Source organism: Anopheles coustani, chromosome 2, assembly GCF_943734705.1.
Source record: "Anopheles coustani chromosome 2, idAnoCousDA_361_x.2, whole genome shotgun sequence".
Taxonomy (NCBI): domain Eukaryota; kingdom Metazoa; phylum Arthropoda; class Insecta; order Diptera; family Culicidae; genus Anopheles; species Anopheles coustani.
Window position 1 is genome coordinate 83,518,063 of NC_071289.1, and position 24,757 is coordinate 83,542,819.

A 24,757-nucleotide genomic window follows, 5' to 3' on the forward strand; every position below is an offset into this window, starting at 1 on the left:
AGCCACCTATTCGCAACAGTTGTCCGTCGGAGCGGGCGACTCCAGGGGTTTTCCCATGTCGCTTTCAATTAGACTCGGTGGTCCCCTGTTTGTTTGCCGCCAGCGCGGGGGCCCTCGATCGAGGGAAATCGATTTTTCACATGAATTTCACGCCCGTTGATTCGCTCGTTGACGGTCGCCCCTCCGCGTAGCGACCCTTTTTCTCATTGTCTTTCGCGTACGCCAGTTGAAAATTAGTCACCGACGAAAAGCGGACCCCGCGGGGTCCGAATCGGGTTGATAGATCGATCAATTTCCAATTTGAAAAAAAAACCTGTTGCTCGCTCAGGTTCCCTCTCTGTTCGGGTTGAATTTGGGGAGACAACAAAACAAGAAGTAAGCTGTAGGACAACGCGTTGAAAGCGCAACAGTCGGTGAGAACACCCTTTTTGGAATGGTAGGAATTAAATATGCATGCATAAATGGTATGCAGTGGACGCTTAATAGTTAGGGTGGGATTTTACGTTCTGCACCTGTTGATGTTTTAACCGATGACAAGCGGAACAACTTATATTCTTTGGGAAATCGATCGTCCTTTTCATATCGAATAAATACGCTTGCAACAGGTTAAAAATTATCTTCAACTAAATTAAAACCATTTTTAGATACGGTAAATCATAACGATCAGAGTTTAATATGAATCTTAACCTTTTCGATGCAATTTTCTTCAGGAAGGAGAATAGCTGCTGAAACCTCCATTTCAATACCACTTCCCCATCAGCGTCTTTTACCTTCCTAGTGAATTCCCAGAGTTCTACCGGGTGCCGGACTGCATACATCATTACAAGGCGACAAATCGCTCCCTCTGTGATTACTGCGTGGTGTTCCTGTCAGGCGAATAAATACACTGTTTTCAGGGCCAATTCGTCGGTATCAAGCTGTTTTTTGTTGGTAGTAGGCAGTCAATTGCACGCGCACGGTTTTTGTTTGGCATCGTTAGGAAACACTTTGGGCTTGTTAAGTTTAACTTTGCCATTATCGGTAGCAACATTGACGCGACGAGAAAAGGTCGCGTTGTTGTCGCGTCAATGTTGCTACCGATAATGGCAAAGTTAAACTTAACAAGCCCAAAGTGTTTCCTAACGATGCCAAACAAAAACCGTGCGCGTGCAATTGACTGCCTACTACCAACAAAGAGCAGCTTGATGCCGACGAATTGGCCCTGAAAACAGTGTAAGTTCGAAATGGAAAACACAGTTACAAAACAAAGAGGAAAAAAAAACACAGAACACACCAAAGAACAACCTCAACCCGGCCAAGGAAGAGAGAACCAACGCCAAACCGCACCACATCGTGTGGCGGTGGAAAATCGTGATTCAATTTATTAATCAGATTGTTGTTCACCGTTCGCCTATTACAAGCCTCCTGCTTCCCTGTCGTTTCGGAACCATCGAGCTCTGGCTGTCTCGAGGGCGAAATCGCGAATCGGATTCAGATGCATTTCCCCTTGCCCCTTTCGTTATGATCCTTCCACCTCGACGCGGAAACGAAGCGCGGAACAGAACAATTGACGGCAAGAATTGAATCATTTGCACAAAATTTAATGCAATTATTCATGTTTTCCCTACATTCGCCACCATGGAACACTCCCCTTGCTTCCCCTCCCCGGCCCAGGACGATCGCCACTGAACCGTCGTTTGCGCCGGGAGCCTTTCGGGAGCGGGGCCCATAACCTCTCCCGGATGGTGCACTATCGCACCGACATTATCTATAATTGAATTTGTTTTAATTTCCGCCTGCTTAAGCGGAGTTTTACTTCTGTTCAATTTTTCACGCAATTGTTCTCTCATTCGCTTGTAGCTAGCTGGAAGTGCATGTACCGATCTTGAGTTTGTTTTCATTAGCTCCTGTCTTTCGAGAGTGTAGTCGTTTCCCTGCAACATCGCAGTGCCCCACTGGGAGGGGTTTTTCATACGCCTGCTCCCAAGGGTGCCTTGGCCACCTTGGTGTCGATGAAAACCCCCTTCCGTACCACGTCAGAGGTCATGCGTTCGATTTGCTTTTTCCGTACAGCTTTGCTGCGCCTGCGCACCGGAGCAACATTCTACACTGCATAAGACAATCGCAAATAAAAAGGTAGCCATGATTTGCCACTAAACGAGGTCACCATCGTACCTAGTCTTTCCGGCGAGTTGACGGGATGAAATAGAAGAGAAAAATAAAACAAACCCAACGTCTAAGCCGGTAGTGAAATAATAAAAAGAACATTATGTCACGGGGAATCGACGAGGGGACGTGAAGACCGGCAGTAGACCAGATGGAACAGCTTGAAGCTTCCTCAGGGGATCTGTTTTTATTGTCATCCCGGCGCGATCTCGAGACGAGATCAATCAATCAAGACAATGAACACCCCACTGCGCGGGGAAAAGGGTGCGGGGAGTTGTCACACAAAAAAGCTAAGACGAGGCACCAAACGGAAAAACTCGCGAGAAGAATGGAGGAAGCAAAAAAAAATGTGTACGGTAATGTGTCAATGGTGTGACATTTGACTAAACATCGATGCATTTGTGCTCCTCGCATTTCGCCCGTGAGGGACCATTTGGCTGCTGCAGCAAATTGCAACCGACATCGGAGCGATTGCATAATGCGCACCGCCCGGGAGCGGAGGGGGTGGGGGGGGGGGGGGGAGGCGCTCGGGATGTGATGTGGAAAAATCATGAAAAATGCAGCAGCGCACCTGACGACGAACCTGCTTCGGCTGCTGCACGGTGGCGTTCCGTGGCGTGCAAATCGCATCACGGCACGGCTCGTATCGATAGCTGACATTTGGAAAACGACACGGAAAGTCGCGCAATTGCAACACTCTGCCTCCGACCTGCCCACCCTCTCCCCCCGCGCACTCGATGCTGGTATCATCATCTCCCGTTCCGCGTCCCGATCGCGTATCGGCGAGCGTGTTTATCCGGGGGAAAATGTTTTCACCTAATGCCATTATGTGCACATGCCTGCACACAAAACGAAGCAGTTTGTGGTATTTGTTTGATTTGTTTTACTTCTTCGCTGATTTTCATTTTCCTCGCGCCGCGGTGTAAGTTTTGTTTGGTTTTGCTGTTGCATTTTCGGTCGGTTTCAATTATTTTGCAGGTGAAATCGACATTTAACCTTTCGCGTTTGCATGTCACGGTTCGGTTTAGCTGATTGCGAGTCCCGTTTTATAAAAAAGGCAAACCAGATTCACGTAATATGGTCCATGCGGGATAGCGTTCTTACAACATGTTGCATATCAGTTGTTGTAACGAAACCGGTTAAATAGTTTTCTACATGTGTGCAAACCATTTGAAATAGAGTTGGGTAGTTCAGATTTAGATTCATGAAGATGAATGACTCTTTTCGTCAACATGCAGATTAATTAATCTTCGAATAGGAGGTCCACGATGAATACCACGATACTCCTTGTAATCTTTGCACATAAAAAAGCCATTAAGATGCAATAAACATTGGCAAAAGATTCATGAAATATTAATAAGGAATCTCTAAAGAAAAGAAAATCAAATCTCTTCGAGAATAAATCAATTTCAATGATTCTAAGGAAAGTTCCTATGAATAAAACTCTCGAAAAAATTCATGCTACTCAACTCTAATTCATACCGATTCAACATTATAAGCCCTTTTAAAATAATTATTTAATTGTTTATCGGTTCGAATATCACAGATTGGTTATATATTTTCACTTTTTAAAGCGATTCCCGAAACTGAAAATACATGCTTTTTCAAATTTTCAATAACGAAAATTTTCCACTGCTCTTTTCGACCAGTTTGAGCATGGTATATGAATAAAGAGCCTCATTATTTGTTTTCATAGCAAAATAAACAAATTCATGCTACATGACAAGGCTCTATCTCCATTCCAAAATATTTTCTGCCTCTTCCATTCATCTTAAAAATATTTAAGTGTGACTAATGTAATCTTGAGTAGCAGAATTTAAAAAAATATTCAAAATTGGGTTAGAATAATATCTATGAGTACATTCACTTAAGAATACGTCTATGTCTTCTTCTTCTTGGCGTAGCGACCTCTTGGTCATGCCTGCCCGTTAAGGGCTTACGAGACTTTTTTCCCTGTTGTACGTGGATAGTCAGTCCTCTCGTACAGGAGTATATGTAAAAAACTTGTTTCAAGAAAAAACAAAAGGATTATGTTCAACTCTCAGAAAACGACATATTATATTTTTTTAAATCACTCGATCAGGCTTAAGGAACGTAATGGAACCTACACAACGGAAGAGAACAACAAAACGATATGTGATACAAAACCTATCCAAAACTAATCAAACACACTTTCTTCAGACGCGTGATAAAGCTTGCTCATTGCGATACCAGGGAAGACAAATGGCAGCCATCCGAACATACGAGCACATTATGGCTGTTACGGCTAGCACAGACGTTGCTTTGGATTGGCACTGGGGAAACAAAGTAACAACCGAAACCATGTCATGTGGTCGTCGTGCGTTTCATCGATCACGTCGAGCAATTTCGAGCACCTCGCGGCACCTGCCAGCCCTCCGAATCCGAGGAGAGCCCAGGGCAGCCGGTATGGAAATCCGTCGTCCGGTGCTGGCCGGAGCAAACGACACTGTCATCATCATTATGGACATCGATTTGTTTGATCGATCGGCGTGGGGCTGTAAGTTTCGCATAATTCATCCATCGATTAAAACCACCCAAAACCGCCCGCACGATGCCGTCCATTCGTGCTTCGTGTTTTCCCTCCCTCCGTCCCTTGCCCACTCAACGTGTTGCTCATTGATCTCTTCACGCGCCTCTGCACGTTCGCTTACGACTTCATCCTTTTCCGAGGCAATCTTTTTCCACCGCCAGCCAACCTGCGGCGATCGTGCCCCGTTTGCCCTGGTTTGCGTGCCATCCCACTCGCTCACTCCGAACCCCGGTTGGCACTTTGCCTTCCCTTTGCGTTCGAACGCCAGACAGTCGGTCTACGATCGTGCTGCGATGAGTCTGCGAGCTCGAAAAATAAGATGAGAAAAAAAATATCCCCACCTAATCACCTTCACAGCCAAGCGCCCCGATCGATGCTAGGTTTAATTTATTGATGAACCTGTGCGACGTTAAGACGTTTGGCAACGCGTTCCGGGGCGACCCCCAGCGGTCGGCGGATTATTGATAGAAATCATTGAGTTTCCTAGACCTCCGGATAATTTCCATTTATTTTCTTAAGCCCGGCTCGTCACATCTTCGGGTTTTGTCTCCAAAAGCCTCCCTCGGAATTCCGTTCGGCACACTGCCCCCCCATTTCGCTTCCCTGCCAACGGGTAATAATTTATTTTGCCTATCGATTGGCTTTTAACGTGCGCTCGCTCAAAAGCCAATAATTAAATGCACGTGGAGTGTCTATGATGAACCGACGTGCGAGCGAACCGAAGAGAGCCCGCGGTTTCGCTTGCGAGCCACTGGCCGTCGGAATGTCACTGCGGACGCGTGTGTGACCCTAAAGCGCCCCCCCGGTGGCATCTTGGGCAAATATTTGTGTAGAAAGTGATCATCGCCTGCCAGCCGGCCGTTCGGGTCCGAATGAGTCGGGTCCGGAATATGGATTTGCAACTGCGTGCAGACACACGGTGGCACGCATTAGAAAAAGCCACAACGGAGTAGCGCAGAAATTAAAGCCCTTTTAAATACCGTACAATAAAAAGTAGCACGAGGAAAGTCGTTCCCCACCGTCTCATTGGGCAGCATTATCATAACCGCACGCTTATCGGAGTTGATTGGCAAACTGTTATGCTATGGCTTTATCACTCTACGTAATTGAGTTATCAAGTGCGACACAGTATGTTCAGGCCCGTTGCGATTGCTGCAATGTAAGACGGTGTCATTCACTACACTATCTACCCAATCATACAGCAAGCGTTTTTCCCACGAAATTTACAAATGTGCTGTGTTCTATTTGTGTCTCAAAACATTTGCTACAACAAATAATCTTTTTTTTAAATACAGACGTTATAGAAAATTTGATAAAGTGAAACGCGAGCTGTAGATTTTTTCTTCTTTAAATTTTCATAATAATTTACGAAACCATTTCAATTATATTTTAAAATTTCCCTACTGAGCTTCAACGTAACTGTTCGACCGAAAAAGCAACAATATAAAATAGTACGAAAGGTTTTGTTTCAGATAAAAAAGGTCAGCTCATGTTTTAAAATATAAACAGCAAATAGTCGAAAACATATTTGTGGTAAATAAAAATTATGAAAATAGTTACACTATTGATAAATCGAACATAGTATTTCACTAGAACATTCGTTGATGCTGATAAATGAGGCTCACAAATCGTTTCAATTGCAACGAAATCCCGACACAAGTGTTGCAATTTGGTGCCTTCAAAGTCACTTTATCTCCCATTTATCGTTCCATTTGCGAGTGGAATCGCTTTACTTGCACTCACCTGCATTACCCAAAAGCTTGTGGACGGTACGATCTGATCTCCTGTTGTATCCATAAAACGTTAACCTTAATCGGAGCCGCTGTTGGACGGTTGCGGCCTGCTCTGTAGGATCAGGTTGCTTCTGCTGATCCTTGTATGCCTGTCTCAATAGATGGAACGGAACACTTAGGCACCGTGTATCATACTTGCGCACAGATATATTCTTTTACTTCACCAAACGGTGTATCCAATCACGGCCGTCAAGGCGAACGAAATTGCGCACAAAATTATCCCACTCTATCACTGTCTTGCACAACACTGCTGGGCCTGAGCCGCCAGTCACGCCGATCTCATTACCATCTTCACCACCGGGCCCGGAAATCACTCGATTCGCACATCCGACAGCGCACCGAGCTGGTGGACCCCGGGACAAACCATAGCTGACGGGCGGATGACTCCTTTAGGTGGTGGTGTTGGGTGTGAGGGTAACAACATTAATCACAGCAACTCGCGATAAGAGAAATTTGGCCCCCACAAACTGGACGACGGAAGGCAATGTGGCACTTGCTTACGGTTGAAACAAATAAAATCCCCGAAAATCCGGCCTTCCCTCGGGCGGACTTTGCAACACTGCTTTGGGCACGCGTAAGCAAATATTCACTCGTTGCGAACTGTCGATAATGTTGGCACTCACAGATCGTACATCACGGTCCGATAACACAGGAAGCACGCGGCAGCGCCACGCCGTTCCGGGGGGGATTGAATCATTCGATAATCAATCACCTGTACACACTATCAAGTGGCCAGGGAGCACACAGGTTTTCGACCCAGGGGACACGTGGTGCCGGTTCCGTACGGCGGGTGTTGTTTTGTTCTTCGGAAAATCCGCCAATATCACCACCCAATGGTGCGGAACGAAAGGATCACAACGGTGCCGGTTATGCTATCGCTTCACTCACTACTCCAGGCAAATTCGCATCGTTGTTAACACCGGGAAAATCACACCTTCAAGTGCAGCATGCACTTTCACTCGAAAAGCGCAATGAAGCGATCGCGATCGAGAGTCGAAACGAAACTCACGTGAAACGATTGCGCGATCGGTGGCGAAGTGTGTGCTGTCTCGCCGGTAGGTAGATCTACACTGAAGCTCGCCAAGCCTTGGACCTCCAGAATCCGTAGGGCTACCAGTTGCGCCGGTGTTAGTGCCATACGTCCCTACGTACCACGGAACACACACACCACCAACAAGCACGCCAGCATAGATCACATTGATGTTGCGAGAAGCTATCGTGTTGTCGCATCTCGCATCGCTTCTCTTTCCCTCGCACTTCAACGAATTTATACGCATGTTGACGGATTGTGATTGGACAAGTTTCGCCTATCCAGAATCTACATAGGTATGGGTGACCAACACGAAGAACGGAGAGCTGTGATTGGCTAGCGAACCGGTAATTACCGGTATGTTTTGCTGCTTTGGAGGTCGATGAAACAGCAGTTAGAGGTCAAATGCGGAAAACTACAGGTCGTATTACAGTGTGGTACACGGGTTTTCCTGAACATTTGAGGGTATTATGATCCATTTCCGCGTTATTGCTCGAAAGTTTCCGCATATTTGCTCGAATAGCAACCTGGGTATTTATACAAGTATTTCAAGGTATATAAATATATAGTTTTTAACAAGTTTCGAGCACTTTGATTTTTAATCAATTTTCAAAACGATCGAGTTATTGGTGTGTTTTATACTATGGCTAAATGGCTCAATAAATCAAAGTGACTTGTCTAAACACAACGTTGATATGAAAAGTGCATCCTGAATTATCATGTTCTTGGTAAATACCAAGATCCATAGAACCCACATATGCTTCGGACACATACGGTCTATAGAGATCCATCGACCAGGAGGTGCTTGAAACTGCTCGACGATAACGACGCGCGTCGTTTCGTATCCGCGCATCGTCTCGACACGCAGGTGGTGTCGTTTTGGATCGTCGAGACGCCCAGCCATTTTTTCGCTTTTTTCAAAGTGTTGTTTACCTTTTGTATGGGCCAGCGTCGAGAAGTTTATCGTTTCCGCGCTCCCAATCATAATACCCTCAATTAGCTGTTGGTCTATTGTACTTTACAAATTTCAAGCTAGAACTTACTATGACATGGTTAAAAAAAATGGACGTCAAAAAAACAAGTTTCAAAATATATAAGAGTTCACACTTCACGTACCAAAAGTAACATACGTCCCGCTAGGCGATTTCGAGCAAATCGTCCTAAAAAACGTCCTACGTGACACAAACATCGAGCAGTTTTGTATGGTAAGTAGGACGAAGTAGGACGACTGCTCGAAAAACGTCCTACATTTATTTTATCCAAAAAAGTAGGACGTTTGTTCGCGCGTCGGACGTTTTTAGGACGATATTTCGAGCTGCCTAGCGGGGTGTGCCAAGTTTGTTCTGGAACTCATTTTTCTCGATTGCAGAATGCATTGGAGTCTTTATTTGTTTATAAGAAAATTGCTTTTGAGCATCTATGGCCAGAAATCGAATATCCGAAGAAAACAATGGAAATAGTGAAATTTTCATGTTACGAACAACAATTATATCGATCATTTTGCGTAATAGTTATTCTTTGATGTTCAACGATTCTATTTCGATTTAAATATTTACATTTGTTTCATTTCTTCAATTGTCCATCTAACACAAGTAAATGTGCGTCAATGAATCATTTCAACGTGTTTCATACGAAGGGACGATGTCTCCCGCTTACTAAGAAAGCAGCACAATGGCGTAGCAAGATGCTTTATGTTGAATATTTTCAATCCGTTCAACCAGATAGCGGCAGACGGACACCATAAAAGACTAGCGTATTCTGGATCCGGAAGCACAATGTTTAATCTGGTGAAAAATTGAACCTTCGAGTTGATTTCTCTTACATATGTAATTTTTCATATGCAAACTAAAATTGAAACAGATACACAAACAACACAATACAAACTTAAATTGCATCTACACAATTGTCAACATGCTAGTCAAAGGAGACTTGTACCGCAGACAGGGACTTGCAATAAAAATGCCTTGCAACAATGAAATTGTTGACGCTATATGATTATTTGGCTTTCGATAAGGCGCAAAGTGACGATAAACTACAATAGTTGACCGCACAACTGTGGATGGACATCATCCCGCCTGATTTCCAGTCACTACCCAACCCAAGTAACATTTTAAGTTTTATCATGGTTCTATCGATGTTGTTCATGCTCATCATTAAGTCTCATTTTCTCAAGTCTCAAGAGTAAAATATCTTAAAGGCTGTGATAAAACCTTCATAAACCCGTTTTAAGTGTAAGAGGGCCCACTCTACAGAACGTTGTCAAAACCATCCCTTAAAACCAAAAATCAGTGATTGGTTTTAAGAGAAGGTTTTAAGAAGGACTTAACAGCGTATTTACAGACTCTTCAAGTCTACTAAGATTTTAGACTTAATGAGCGGTTTTATAGCTATCCTCAAAAGGTTTTAAGGATGTCAAAATTATTAAAACTATTTTGCCTGCTGAGAAACCTCTATAAAACCAATTGGACTTGGTACACCCATGTTAAAACATTGATAAAACTTGTAAAAGTCTATTAGGTCTTGGAAATGTTACTTGGGAAGTTTCTTGAATCTTTTCTTTTAGTTTTAGGAATCATGGAAAAGTGCATCAAAAAACCAAACCTACCTTTCAGATATTTTAGAGTACAAAAATCTAAGAGCTCAATGAAGCCGTCGTAGCATAAAATTAAGATAAGTGGATATAAACAACGATTTTTCACGATTTTATGGCCAAACACGCACTTCAAACGCAAAACAACGGGCGCTAGGAACACGGTGTGGTTTACGGCTGGAAATTGCAGACATTTTTATTTTGCTCATGAACAGCTGCAGCCAAGTTACACAGCACAAATGTTTAGTTTGATGTAGATATCACGTTTCAAAGAACGATTAAACCATTTCATTAGAAATCATACTTTCTAATTATTCTTTTTACATACCCACTTCAATATTTAGCTTTAAATTATTACCTTTACGAAGTATATCACATTTACAAGATCAACATTATTTAGATCCGCCATATCTATGCATATTTTATGTATATTATCTGTGTCTGTTACAGCAAACAAAAACATTCAAAAATGACGAAGCTACAACGTTCGAGAAATATTTCAAACCAATGCCAATGTTAAATGTCGTTTAGGTTATGTAGGTACCATATGATATGATAGTACAGTGATGTCAAACTCGTTTCACCTTGCGGGCCGCATTTCCTCCCAAAATAGGTTCGCGGGCCGCATTTTCTCCCAAAATAGGCTCGCGGGCCAAGCCGTATAATTGATTGGTGTGATGAAAATATGTTCTTATCAATGTGGTTTTATCTTAACAGTCAATCATGTTTTACATTTTCACATTTTTTCATATTATATTACTTCTTATAAAATTTATAAATTTTGAGTAAAAGAGAGGGTTTGTTGCTCAATCATTTTCCAAATTTTAACGAATTCAAATCAAGTTTATTGAAATATATGTTGCAGTTCAACACTATTGTGTATTTTGTTAATGATTTTAGAAAAGTAAAGGTATTGTAGTTACAATAGCTAACTTATTGCTCCGCATTTGTTATTTTGTTTGGAATGGTCTTGTAGTATAGAAACGTTTGTTTTCTATAAACACTATTTATCCACTTGTCTAGAAAAATCTGTGTAAAACCTTTGCTGCAAAGTTGCATATCACTTTCTTATTGAATTAGTTTAAATTGACATTCGTTCAGTTCTCTTGCAATTCGCAGTTCGTGAAAAAATTTACATTAAATATTTCGGTAATTGCTATAAGCCAATACTCAAGGATCCAAACTTTCGATGTAATGTTTCAAAGGGGTCGCGGGCCGCACCCAATGGTCTTGCGGGCCGCATGTGGCCCGCGGGCCGCATGTTTGACATCCCTGTGATAGTAAGTCTACTACTAAACCAAACATACACATCATTTAATATTGGCCAAATCAATATTTTTATTGCATTGAAATACATTTAAACTTGTTCGGATTCATGAGTTGAGAAGAAAGAATCGAAGATGCTATCCTCTCCGTTTACTGCTTCCTTCTTCCTGAGGTGCCCTAGTCGTAGATTATACCGGTGTAACCGGTGGTGTGGTAGGCGGATCAGTTGCTGGCGGGTCAGTTGCTGGCGTGTCAGTTGCAGGCGGGACAGTTGTTGGTCCATCAGTTACTGGCGGCAGAGTCGTCGGCGGCTCTACTGGGACCTTGCGCTTGACCATCATGCGACTCTTCTTCAGACTGTAGTTCGCTCCGCGGAACGTGCTCCACGACATGCCGGTGGTGCCACCGGTCAGTCCCTTAAGGTACAGGCCGTTCAGGTTGCTGAAAGGAATGTGAGAAAGAAATGCCAGTAATAAGAACAAGGTCTTATAGGAACCAATACGGGACGCTTACCTGTCACCGCATTCCGTGTACCACCAGCCACCGCGGTTGGTAACGGCACAGTTGCTCTCGCTGTTGTCCAGATCCAGATCATAGGTACTGAACAGCACACCACCAACCACGCCGAACGAGTCACCGGCTGGGCCAGAGAAACCTTCCAGCTTCAGGATTGGGTAGAAGTCGCTACCAGAACCGATAGCGAAGGAGTCGTAGCGAGCGTACGAGATGTTCTTCTCAAAGTCCTCCAGCAGGACGAACAGCTCGTAGTCACCCGAGGCGGTGATGTTATGGATGCGGTCCAGACCAAGCCAGTAGTCGCCGCCGTCGAATTCACCGAAACCGGCCTTGTAGTCGTTGTAACCGCGGTAGAAATCGGTGGAGCCGTCCTGACGGTTCTGGACCACGGTGTACGCTCCTGGTCCGAACTCCAGCACGCAAATAAGCTTCGTGGGCACATCGAAGGAGTCCTGCACGAGGTAGGTGCCGGTCTCGGTGATACGCGGATCGTCACAAGACGTGTAGATGATGTCTCCTTCGGGCGCTGGTGGAGTGACTCCACCGGACTCACCCTGGCGTCCTTCCAGGTCCAGAATGGACTCCGTCAGGAAGGTCTTGGTCACCAGGCTCTGCTGGTTGATGGTAAGCTCTCTAAGTTAACAGGGACACAAATTTGAAGAAAAATTAGTAACTTGCTAGAATGGCTACCAAAGAAGATCACCAGTGAAAGGTCACATCGCAACATACCTGATCGAGTACATGATTTGAGCCAAGTTAGACGACGCAATCGACAACTGGTCGTTGATGCTCTGCGAAGTGGCTGCGGTTTGTCCTACGTACCACGTCACTCCCTTGACCTGTTTCTTCATGTCCAGCAGCTCGCTGTACACGGCACCATACTTGTTGCGCAGGTTCAGGATGAGCTTCAGCAGGTTCGACTCGACCTTCTTCAGCTTGCCCACGATCTGGTGGCATCCGCATTTATCGATATCACTGCCGCCCGGCGCCGGAACATCCGGCACACTGGGCTTATACGGGGGCGGCTTGGCACCATACTTTGGCGCAGTTTCGGCGGCGCCGAAGCTTGCCATGCAGCTTACTGCTAACACAAGAACGATCAACTTCATCTTGCTAACGCTTCCTAGTGCGAACTGACGCCAGGCTTCTACGCTCGGCAGCTTTTATACCCTTCTAGAGTGGTCAGCACGCCACGATCCCGTTATCGGACAGCGATCGCGCCAAACCAGGCCGCGAAGGGGAGGAATCGGAGAAAGCACGACTGAAAGCAAAGGGAAAGAGGAACTGCCTAATTTGCGATTCCCCTAAACCTGTCCTGTTTAGCGTCACATCCCCCGATCCAGACGAATCTATTCGCACGCCCGATACTTATGCGGAGGAAGAACTGTTGGGATCAGCATTAATTATATTTTATGGAGGTAAGATTGCGAGCGTGGAGTAATTTTTCGAACTTCTTCAATAAAATGTGAGATGGTGTGTAGAGGTTATGCAATTATTTGGTCAGTGACACTATAAATTGGTTAAACAGGTAAACATGCGTAATCCGTTTTAAGCGTGATAAGTGAGAAACTGTAATATACAAGATGAAAATAGATTTAACTTGTATAGTTTAAATTCTAAAATGTTGTTGAAAATTAATGAAATGTGAATTCGTTAACTATACTTAGAACCGTATCAATTATACTTTTTTTGTGTGTAAAACTTTGTCTTGTTCACATTTCTTCTCTTTACCTAGTTGTATGTTTTATCAAGTTTTGAGCTTCAATCTCCCTTTTTCCAATGCGGACATTGAACATCGAAGCTTTGTCGAGGGATTTAGAGTTGTTTTAAATGTATTGCTCTTATTAATTACCGATGGAAAAGGGAATCTTTTATCTTTAACAAAGATATTGAAATATTATGAAGACATGAACAATTACGTAAGGTGTTATTCAAATTTTATTTCTTGGGAACTTGGGAATTAATCATTCTGAAGTTTAGTTTAATTTCATTTATGTATTGTGTTTTTTAAATCTAGATGTCAAAGTTCTCGATTCAGCATAAGTACCATCTGAAACCATAAGTACAACAAGTACTATATGAATTTAGCATATTTTCTTGCATTTTTATCACAGATACAATTTAGCAGGTCCATATTTTAGAATTTCCTTGCATTTATTTATATTTAGGTCAATACATTTTAGGTATTTTTTCTGGTAATTTCTATTTAAATCCACATATATAAACACTGAAAGTTTTGCAAAAAGTCAGGATATTGCACTGGAAAACTTGACAGCAGCAAGGTTGATAAACACTAATTTGGAAAATTTCTATTCCTGATTGAACCCTTTTAGCATAAAATATACATTAAGGCCAAATGCACCCGATCGGAAACGAGCGACTGTGTGAATAGTAATGTACGTCAATGCCCAAGAAATTGTATCTATCTCCTATCCGAATGGCTGAACCGGCATGTAGGATGAACGATCCAGAAAACAAAAGTACCGTTATCATTAATTTTCGCCAGCCTTTCCAAAATCCAGCAAAGTAATGGGTGCCGATCGGAGAAAGAACGACATGAATATTATGATTTAGTCCTCGCCCTCCTGCCTTATCCTCCAACGCGGTTTGTTGTTTCCATTCAGCGAGATGTCGCTGACCCCGCAGCAGAACCGTACGACAAACGAAATAACAAAAATAGAACATACAAAGTTTGTCGATCCGATGGGCCAAAACCGAGATGCACGTCTTATCGCACGAACCGATGCCAGACCGAGGCGCTAACTAGTTGGCCACCGCTTGGTGACCGGCCTCATCGAAGCTGTCCCCCGTCGGTCACATGGACACAGCATGAAGCGAATTAAACCGAGCCGATAGATTTGCGAAAAAAACAAATGGGTCGTCGGTTATGCTAGTCTGTTTTTTCACCCAAACGCCACGCACATACAATTTCGAACGCGATGGAAATCAAACACCGAAAAATACTAGTTTGTTTTATCCCATTTCTAGTTCTGCGCCCCCATGGATGGAGCCGCACTAGAACCAGTTCTGCGGCAGTGGGACTTCGTGTCATCATCAGGGGACATTTGCATATTTTGAGAAGAAATGGGCCAATTTTCGCATCTTCCCCATTTTCTTACTTCCAGATTCTTGGGTGCGCTAATGAAACGGGACATTCGGGGAGGGCTGCTGGAGGTGAGATTTTGGCAAAAAACTGTCTTTGCGTCCCAGGGAACGTTTGGCATTAAATTATCGTCTCTAGTCTGATGTTCGTGGGCTTTTTGTTTTGTTTGTGCGTGTGATAGTACCGGTCATTTCGGACCTAACGGTATTGGCCGGTACCGTGCCGGGTAAAAGGCTAGCCGGGAGATATCTGCTATAAATTGGACTGACCACCGGCAGTAGGATATCAGTTTCGACTGAAGTCTTGTACCGCACAGAGACAGGAGCATCACACGCCGCTGGGAGAATGAGAACGTTCTTTCTAGTACTGACGCTTGCGCTGGCGCTGGCCAGCGCCGCCTCGACGAGCGATACGAAGGAGACCGACGTGAAGATCCCGGAGGAGGTGGCCGAGGAGATCGCCGCCAGTGACGACGTCAAGTCGAGCGACGATGTGCGTGACTACCACTACTACAACGTGGTGCACGGAAGCCAGTCCGAAAGTGGCCGTCCGGCAAACTACGCTCCGGCCAAGATCGGCTACGGAGGTGGTGGCTACGAAGGAGAATACGAGGGCGGCGAAGGCTACGAGGGTGGATACGAAGGTGGCAACGCTGGCGGTTACGGTGGTGGCTACGGAGGCGGTAACGCTGGTGGCTACGGAGGCGGCAGCTCGGGTGGCTACGGAGGTGGCAGCTCGGGAGGCTACGGAGGCGGCTATGGTGGTGGCGCTAGCTACCCGACGCGCCCACCGAAGCCCGACACCGGTTTTGATTTCCCGAAACCGAAGCCCCCGCCGAAGTGCAACTGCAAGGACATCATCGATCAGATCGACGAGCTGGACGAGAAGATCGTCAAGTCGCTCCTGGACCTCGAGATCAAGGCCGACAGCATCCAGGGCGATGTGGCCATCATCCACAAGGAAACCGAGAAGGTCGCCTTCACTACGTCCCAGACGCAGCTGATCGCTAACGCCGTCGACAACCAGTTGAACATCGTGCGCCAGAACCTGACCATCATCGAGTCGGATGTTGAGTGAGTATTTCTAATCCCAGCGATATCCTCTTGGATGGGTCTATGTGCTGACGATGTGTCGTTACCGAATTATCATCCCACAGTGAGCTGACGCAGTTCCAGCAGAACGTGCCTGACCGTACCTACCTGATCGAGGCGCTGTTCGGCCTGAAGTGCAGCTACGAACGCAAGACCAAGCGAGGAGATGATCGTATCTACTCTTCCTGCGACGATCCCAGCATCAAGAAGACCGGTAGCTACTGGATCAAGGCCAACTTCTTCAAGCCAGTAAAGGCGGTCTGTCTGCTCGACTACGGCGGCCGGTGGATGGTCATCCAGAACCGTTTCGACGGTAGCGTTGACTTCTACCGCCCATGGAGGGAGTACAAGTACGGATTCGGCAACAACGAGGGTGGCGAGTACTGGCTCGGTCTAGACCGTATCCACCAAATTACCAGCAGCGGCTCGTATGAGCTCCTGATCGTGCTGGAGGACTTCGAGAAGAACATCACCTACGGCAAGTACGAGCAGTTTGCCATCGGTGGTGAAAACGAGCAGTACAAGATCCAGAAGCTGAAGTCGTTCGTCGGCAGTGCCGGTGACTCGTTCATGGCTGAGGGCATGCGCTTCTCCACCTACGACTTCGACAACGATCGGTTCGACCAGAACTGCGCCGCCGTCACGCACGGTGCCTGGTGGTACAAGTCCTGCGGTGACAGGTACGTGACGTCACAACACTCCGCTTTGCACAAACGCCTAACACCGAAATGTTTTCCCTCTCCACAGCAATCTGAACGGTCTGTACCTGAACGGTCCCACTCTGGAGAAGACCGGTATCTTCTGGTACACCTTCCGTGGGTACAACTACAGCCTGAAGAAGACGCGAATGATGATCCGACGCCGGGAGGGATCCGGTTATTGAACGCAGCAAACTCGACACTCTTTAGTTATAATACACAACATGCAAACACAAATCGTTCAATAAAGTTTGACACGTTTTTGGACAAAAAAAACATAAGGGTTACTACTTTATCCCACACCGTGGAGTCCATGGATTCGAAAGATAAATCACGCATATCGGAGAAGAGGAAGACGAAAACCGATGTGTCCGTAAGCGCGTCGGTGCTAGATGACATGGACCGATATGTCAGAAGCATCACTTCCAATCAGTCATATGGCTGACGGTTCTCGGAACTTCGATGATTCGGTGTGTGCTTGGCTTGCTTTCAATCAAAATATCACTCTCAGTAGCAGGACGTTACTCGACAGGAAATGACACCTAAAATTCAGGTACAGTCGAATTCCTTGGGAGGAATCAAAGGGACTGTCGAGAAAGAAATTCCCAGTGGTGTGATCGAGGAAATCATACGAATTTTAAAAGGCCATCGATATACACTGCGGTGAAGTATTTTACTCTATTGAGCTGTTTCTTACCATGATGCTCTATTTTAGTTTTAGTCATAAAAAATTGGATTGCAGAGAAAGAAATAAACGGTCTTGTTTTAAACAAGCTTTCAGTTATTTTTCATTCAATTTTACACTGCCTGAATAAATTTATTTGTTTTTGACTGAGAATAGCGTCGATTATCCGGGGTGTTCTTTACCGGGCGGACCTCGGATAATCGGGCCTTCATACAAATATATTTCAGATATGCGTCTATAGTAGAACAGTTGATTAAAACAACAATATCAACACAAACAAACCGTGTAAAGTGAATGATTAAATAAATTTATTTTGAAATGTTGGCATTTGTTAAAAAACTAATTCGGACTCGAAGTTTCCGTAACAACCAATTTTACCTACCTGGTAGTCGGTAAAAAAGGTACGAATAATCGATGTTCCACTGTAGTTAGTTTTCAGTCAAGTTCAGCGGTTTGGAAAATAACATATTTTCCACCTTAAACAATATATTTCCTTTACTTCAAAAGAATACATAAAATATATTATAGGTAACATGTATTGTTGATAGTTATTCTACCTACGAACGTACTCTTCAAGTGCGAAGTATCGCATTGTTTTGAAATTTAAATCAAAAATGCTCCTTCATTGTCTTGTTTCACCTTCTACAATGTGCTTCTTCTGTGCTCACAATTATGCTTGACAATTTTCAAAACAGTCTTAAACCAGCCTTTCAAAAAATAAATAACATACCTTTCAAAAACAAACCGGCTTCCGACGAATCGCTCTTCTATTTCCAGTCAGGATGATGAAACGAATTTTCATTGGTTCTGAATAGCCAGTTCCGGGTGCTGCTCGACTTCTGTTCTCCTCCCATTTCTAACGCCACCGTGTCAATTGCCTGCTGGTCCGGGAGTGATTTATTCCCACCAATTTGTCGAACCTACAACCGACGCGCCAAAGAAGCTTCCACTTTTGTGGTCTTCAATTGAGGTCTGGATCATGCCCGAGCGATTGTACGTGTGTGTTCCCCTGCCAGTGCCGTGCGAGCTTCGATGGACCCATTCATAAACTCCTACCAGAGAGACCTCAAAGCAAGGCAAAGAAAAGGTACCTTAATCTTACACACTCTCGGGGCCTCGTGCGACGCAAAGGATGATATATTTGTTTTTGACGCGATCTGTTTCTGCCGTCCGATCGCCGTGCGCAAGTGGCTTACAATTCAAGTGTGCAGCTTACGACGAAAGAATTGAGTAATCTTCTGTGGTTTTCGTCCTCCTTGGTTTTATTCTCCGACCCCGAAGAAAGATAGCTTTGATACTTGATAATGATGAGACAGGTAGCTTCCGAATTTGGTAGAAGAAGAAGGGACCGTGCCAACGTTTGCTCGCCGGGCTAGGACGATCAATGTCAACCGTGTGAGGGATGGTTCCCGGGGCCAAGTCGACAACAAAGTACCCGGGAATCGTGGAGCGACGATCGGCGGTACAGATGAAATTAATCATGATGTATGAGCCTGGGGGACGCACGACGCTGTTGCTGGTGATGCTGGCCATGCGATTGGGGATTGATTTACTTTTCCCCGCTTGCCCTTGCGGGAGCAAGTGTAGTGACAAATCACCTCACATGGTGCCTTCCGCTCGACGCATGACGGCTGACAGGCCAATCGGTTGGAACAAGTTTTTCGCCAAGATAAATTGTAATCCACCCGAAATCCATCCAGTGATGTCTCAGTGTTCTGGTAGATGTTGTGGAATGGTCGTTTCTGCACCTGAAACTTTTTTTTTTATATATGGCACGACATCCGCTAGTGGGACAAGGCCTCTCTCCGAAGAGAGTTTGTGTGACCGAAAGACGGTATATTATAGATCATTGGTCAGCCGTTCGTCCCAGAGGGTGCCAGACTCGAGATTTGATCCCACACCTGTGGTGTGGTGTTTCCTCGCGCTACCGCTGCGCCATGGGCACCCCCCTGCACCTGAAACTGGGACTCGATAAAAATCGTTTTACAAAACAAAGTAAAAATAAAACTCTTTTTATCTTACGTGTTGCTTGATCGTTGTTTTTGTTATGTGTTGTTAAGAATTAACGTATAATACCCTTATTAGACGAGGAATGTATCTGTCATATTCTGCCAGAAGTTTTCTGCCAAACGCGTTTGACAGATACATTCCTTCCTCAAAATCGGAATCAGGCACGACCGGTTCCGATTTTCTTTCGACTGGAATTTAAATGTCAAAATGGCGATTTACTTACTTTTTGCTCTGTTGTTTGCAACAGATTTTGTTCATTACTCTAGGATGAACAATACGCTAAATTCAAACATGAAAATGATAAAATAACTGCAAAACCCATTTTGTGGAACTTTGCGTTATTACACGAGCGGACATCATTTTTATGTCAAACGCCCTGCTGGAGTCTACTTTGGCAATAAAAGTATGGGCAAAGATGACAGATAAAATCCTCGTCTAATAAGGGCGTAATCGGTAACGCGCAGCAGAGATAACGATCAAGTAACGGCTCGATTATAAGCTTGGTCCCTTAAAATCCCGCTAGATGACACACCCATGGAGAAAGAGGAAGAACGATCGCTCGCACCACAGGTCGTTGCTCCCAGACTGCCCCGGTATCAACTGATACGGGTAAACGACCTGTAGCAAAGCCAAAAAGTTCGCAATAGCCAATTTTTTCTGAACTGATACGTACATTACCGTGAAAAACAAAATAGCCTAATCCAAAATCAGGGTTTTCCGCCGCAACTGTTTCAACCAGAATCCATTGTTTGCTCACGTTATATAGATACGGCAGACAGACTCTTTCATACGGTTCGCTGTTATTTTTGTGTTGGTAGTAAGCGTTCGATAGGAATTAGACAACCAGTACTGCATAAAGTTGCCTGTTTATTGGAGTTGTTCGGGATATCTGCTATAAATTGCATCGACTATCGGAAGGAGCATATCAGTTTCGACTGAAGTCTTGTACCGCCCACGAATAGGAGCAGCACTCACCACAGACAGAATGATAAAGTTCTTTCTAGTTTTGACGCTAGTGCTGGCAATCGCGGCCAGCAACGTCGTGTGCGAATACCATCCCTACATGGAGCGCGGAAGCCAGTCCGAAGGTTACCGCCCTTCAAATTTCGCTCCGTCCAAGATCGGTGGCTAAGACGGAGATTTCAAGGGCGGCGAAGGCTACGAAGGGGGATAGGAAGGTTGCAACGCTGAGCTATGTATCCGCCAAAAACGATCGACTTCCAAAGTAATGGTTCCGATGAATATGCTGAAGAAATATGTGCCAGTAAATTAAATTTCAACCACATTTGAAAAGAAAAAAAAGATGAAAAACCAGCTGTAAAAACTGAAGGATAAGTCTAATAAATGTAGCTAAAGACCAGTCTACATACGCTTACTCATTTACGTGCCTGTTCAAACGCCTTTCAATTCTGTTATCTTGTAGTCATTGTGATGTACTGTTGTAAAAATGTGGTTGCATCACCCTTAACTTTTTTTTACGGAAATTGCAATTGTTCAAACACGATAATCAAAAATTCTGAGGGTCCAGGACAGTCGAGCGGTAGCGCTGGTTAGAAAAATCGGTCCATGAGCGCCGGGGCTTACCACCTCGACGGCGTGGGTACGAATCCCAACCAAGACCGGACCCTCCCCGGTACGAGAAGACCTTAACGGGACAGGCATGACCAACAAGGTCGTTACGCCAAGAAGAAGAAAAAGAAGAAGAAGAAGAAGAAAAAAAAATTTGATAGCAATAAAACCCGCCAAAACGTTAAAAAACGTATATTTTTTAAAATTCTTTTATCACCAATTTTTTATAAGCTTTATTGCGTACCACTTGAATAAACTTGCACGCAAGTAACAGATTGACTTTATATTTCGATCCGATGAGCTTCTCAACAGAGAAACTTGGAATGAAACATTTCATAAGGTGGAGTTTTTGAGGAAAACCGTTAGAAATGTCTAGCAAGCACTTGATTCTACAGTCAAACGTTTGATAATTCGAAACTCTCGAAAATTCGAAGTATAGCAGTAGTCCCTTGGAAAACCCTAACTATTTTGAATAAAAACAATACGATTTGGTACACTCGATAATTCGAAGTAAAATTCAAAGCTAGGTTGCTCTTTTCACGCGGTAATTCGAAGCTGTACCCACTCAACTCGCAACAATTCGAAGTTCTGAGCAAATTGAAACGTGATAAAACGCGTCACATTGCGGGTAACCCCCCGTAACATTCTGTTGAACGGGGACGAAGATTTTCGTTCGAATTAGACTGAATGGTGTAGACGGGCGGACGGACATATTTGGGGCACATATGCTTTGTAGGAAGGTGCACAAAGAAAAGTAAAGAAAAAACAGTTTGCGAAAACGGTGGGTTTTTTGAAATAATTTTTTTTATGAATAATAATATATTTGTTTACATATTCACCTTAAACATAGATCTATGTGCAAAAGACGTGTTTTATAAATTTTATTTCCTAACACTCTTGATAATTCGAACTCTCGATAAATAAAACTTTTTTATGGGTCCCTCCAACTTCGAATTATCGAGAGTCGACTGTAGTTGGGCAACCCTCAACTCAATTTTAAGCATAACATATCGAAACATATGAGGAACATATCTCATATGCTGTTTACCCTACTTCCTCCTTAGTAGGTATGTGAACAGGTTAGAGCTTGCTTCAACACGCAGTGCAAAAATAGTAATTCCATAATATAGGTTTGTACCGAAATCAAAATAGGTATTGTAACAATGCCAATTAGAAGGTCGATTGGCGTATTAAGATTTTGATCCAGTTTCATCGAATGGTGTCTCGAGAGGTTTATCATCGGGAGATTCGGTGACAGCTGTTCATCTGTTCAAACATTGTTGAAGTAGATGTTGGTACCAGCGCTATGGCGATGCGGCGCTCGGTTTAGTAAGGTTTTAAGCACTCAAGCTCCAACATGTGGCTCGTAGCGGTTTTCGTGTTGTTAGCCATCGTTCGAGAGGGACGAGCTACCCAGTGCGACTTCCCGCAGTCACTTTGCTTCGACTCCGAAGTATCCCTAGAAAGCCTGTCCGAGCTAGAAACGGCCATCGACGCACTGATTACACCTCCAAGCTCATTTGTGAAACCATCCGAACTCGAAACACTGGTCAACTCCATCAAGAGCGCCGTCCAGCAGCCGTTGAACTATGAAACGTGTCGCGATGTGCCAGCCGGTTCACCGTCGGGTCTCTACCTGCTGCGGGGCGAATTCCGCGAACCACAGTACGCGTACTGCGACATGCAGTACAGCGGAGGCGGTTGGCTGGTGTTCCAGAATCGATTCAACGGCCAGACCAACTTCCAGCTGACCTGGACCCTGTACCAGAATGGTTTCGGCAACATGCAGGACGGCGAGTTCTGGTGGGGTCTGGATAAGCTCTACCGGCAAACCAACATTGCCCCGCACGAGCTGGCTGTCGTGCTGGAGGACTTCGATGGTGTGAAGGTCGAAGCGAGGTACTCGGACTTCCAGATCGGGGATGCGTCCGAAAACTACCGCATGAACATACTCGGCACTTACTCCGGCACGGCTGGGGACTCAATGTTTCGCTGCCGGAACATGATGTTCTCGACCAGCGACCGAGATAACGATATTTGGCCAGCGGCCTGCGCCGTCACCTACACCGGAGCCTGGTGGTACTCGGACTGCCATGATAGGTGAGCACTAGATATGGCTGCCTCTTGATCTGGATCGACCCATAATGTTCTTCTCTTTTGTCACAGCAACTTGAACGGGCAGTATCTTAGGGGCACCTTTACTAACCGAGGAACGGGAATGACGTGGAAGACTTTTCGCGAACAGTTCTACTCAGTAAAAACCACACGCATGTTGATCCGGAAGAAGGTATAATAAAACATTGATGAACAGTTGTTCCTTGAAAGTGCTCTTGTCTTACTTTGAACACGTGGGTTGATGACGCAATGGAAGCATTGACTATACAATTCGTTAAAAGTGAAATGGTTTTATTAGATTTCTTTTTAATCGCTTAGTACGTAGACACTTTCACTAAGGTACATATTTTCGAATCAGCATGATGGACTTTTTCAATGGTTGGGTTACCCCCTTAAAACCCGTCCACACCATCGACGTTTTGGGGAGCGATGTTTGTGCGGGTCCGCGATAGTATCCATTGAGGTTGCTGGTGGGAAAAAGAAAGTGAATCGAATGAAATGATCATTACTTAGAGGCCATAGATTGGATGGAGATTTTGAGTATCAGCTCGAACGAACCTATCTCCACAGTTGCTCATCCACCAGCCTCCGCCCCACACGTTCGCACAGTTCGTTAACGCGTTCGTGTCCGTGTCCTTGTCGAAGGTGGAGAACGTCATGCCGACGGACGTGCTCATCGAGTTACCGGCGGCTCCGGTGAACCCGCTCAGCGTTGTCAGCCGGAAGTTGTTCGCCAGATCGGAAACTTTGAAGTTCGTATAGCGCACCGTCGCGGACGTACCGTCGTACGCTTCCATGATGATGGCCAGCTCGACCTGTGACGCCTGCGTGATCAGGTGGAGACGGTTCAGCCCGAGCCAGAAGTCTCCACTCGGGTGCCCAAATCCGTCCCGGTACTCGGCAAAGCTGCGCGTGAAGTTAGTGCTGGCGCTCGAGCGACGCTGCATCATCGTCCAACCGCCGCCCGCAAAACTCATCTCGCAGAAGTAGTGCACGGGCACGGAATTACCCTCCAGGATGCGGTACAACCCGCTGGAGCCGGTGATCGCGCTGCACGACGGGTGCACCGTGAGCGAACTCAGCAGCTCCTGCAGTTTCGTCTTGAGCCCAAGCAGCGGATCGAAGGTGGTGATGGCCGCCTCGACCTTGACAGTCAGCTCGTCAGCCGCGTCCGCAATGCCCTGGTAGGCGGCACAGGACTCCCGCGGTTCACTCAATATCGAGAACGATCCTTCGCACAGGCGTGCAGCAAGCACCACGCACAGCAACAGCGACCCCAACCACGTCATCTTGGAACTGTATCGTCTGGTAAACTAAACTCCCCACTCGTCGTTGCACGAGCTTCGAGATGCTTTGCAGCGAAAAACAATCTCTTCTATTCGCGGTGTTGGTTTTGTTTTTCTCTTCCATCGGTTGGCAGAGTATTTCGGTGATATTCTACGACATATGGCCACTGTTTGAACAATTTGGCTGCGCTCGAAGGAGGGCACACAATACACTTTGAAACACGTCCGGCGTTTTAACCGGGGCAAGAATAGGTCTCGAACGATATGCCGATAACATTTAGATCATCTCGTAGATTCCGTGGAATTGAA

General features: G+C 45.1%; 5 protein-coding genes across 5 annotated transcripts in view; 2 read left to right on the forward strand and 3 right to left on the reverse strand.

Moving 5' to 3' along the window:
* LOC131263018 (dendritic arbor reduction protein 1) overlaps window positions 1-6,493 on the reverse strand; it is a 121,458-nt gene extending 114,965 nt beyond the window's left edge. The window contains exon 1 of the mRNA XM_058265143.1: window positions 6,440-6,493. Within this exon, the coding sequence (XP_058121126.1) occupies window positions 6,440-6,493 (54 nt within the window). The remainder of the gene's footprint in view (window positions 1-6,439) is intronic.
* A 5,070-nt stretch (window positions 6,494-11,563) lies between these two features.
* Window positions 11,564-13,000, reverse strand: LOC131265188 (ficolin-1-A-like). Its single transcript, XM_058267450.1, has 3 exons — window positions 12,621-13,000; window positions 11,889-12,524; window positions 11,564-11,816 (listed from the first exon to the last, which is right to left on the reverse strand). Exons 1-3 carry the CDS (start codon window positions 12,998-13,000, stop codon window positions 11,564-11,566), a joined length of 1,269 nt encoding a protein of 422 aa, XP_058123433.1.
* Window positions 13,001-15,339: 2,339 nt separating this feature from the next.
* On the forward strand, window positions 15,340-16,968 carry LOC131263022 (angiopoietin-1-like). Its single transcript, XM_058265148.1, has 4 exons — window positions 15,340-15,658; window positions 15,698-16,067; window positions 16,151-16,765; window positions 16,833-16,968. Exons 1-4 carry the CDS (start codon window positions 15,340-15,342, stop codon window positions 16,966-16,968), a joined length of 1,440 nt encoding a protein of 479 aa, XP_058121131.1.
* Window positions 16,969-22,404: 5,436 nt separating this feature from the next.
* LOC131265189 (ficolin-2-like) lies at window positions 22,405-23,340 on the forward strand. The gene is made up of 2 exons (XM_058267451.1): window positions 22,405-23,147; window positions 23,214-23,340. The coding sequence occupies exons 1-2, from the start codon at window positions 22,405-22,407 to the stop codon at window positions 23,338-23,340; spliced, it is 870 nt and encodes a 289-aa protein (XP_058123434.1).
* A 156-nt stretch (window positions 23,341-23,496) lies between these two features.
* LOC131265191 (microfibril-associated glycoprotein 4-like) lies at window positions 23,497-24,451 on the reverse strand. The gene is made up of 2 exons (XM_058267452.1): window positions 23,721-24,451; window positions 23,497-23,629 (listed from the first exon to the last, which is right to left on the reverse strand). Exons 1-2 carry the CDS (start codon window positions 24,449-24,451, stop codon window positions 23,497-23,499), a joined length of 864 nt encoding a protein of 287 aa, XP_058123435.1.
* Window positions 24,452-24,757: the final 306 nt, after the last annotated feature.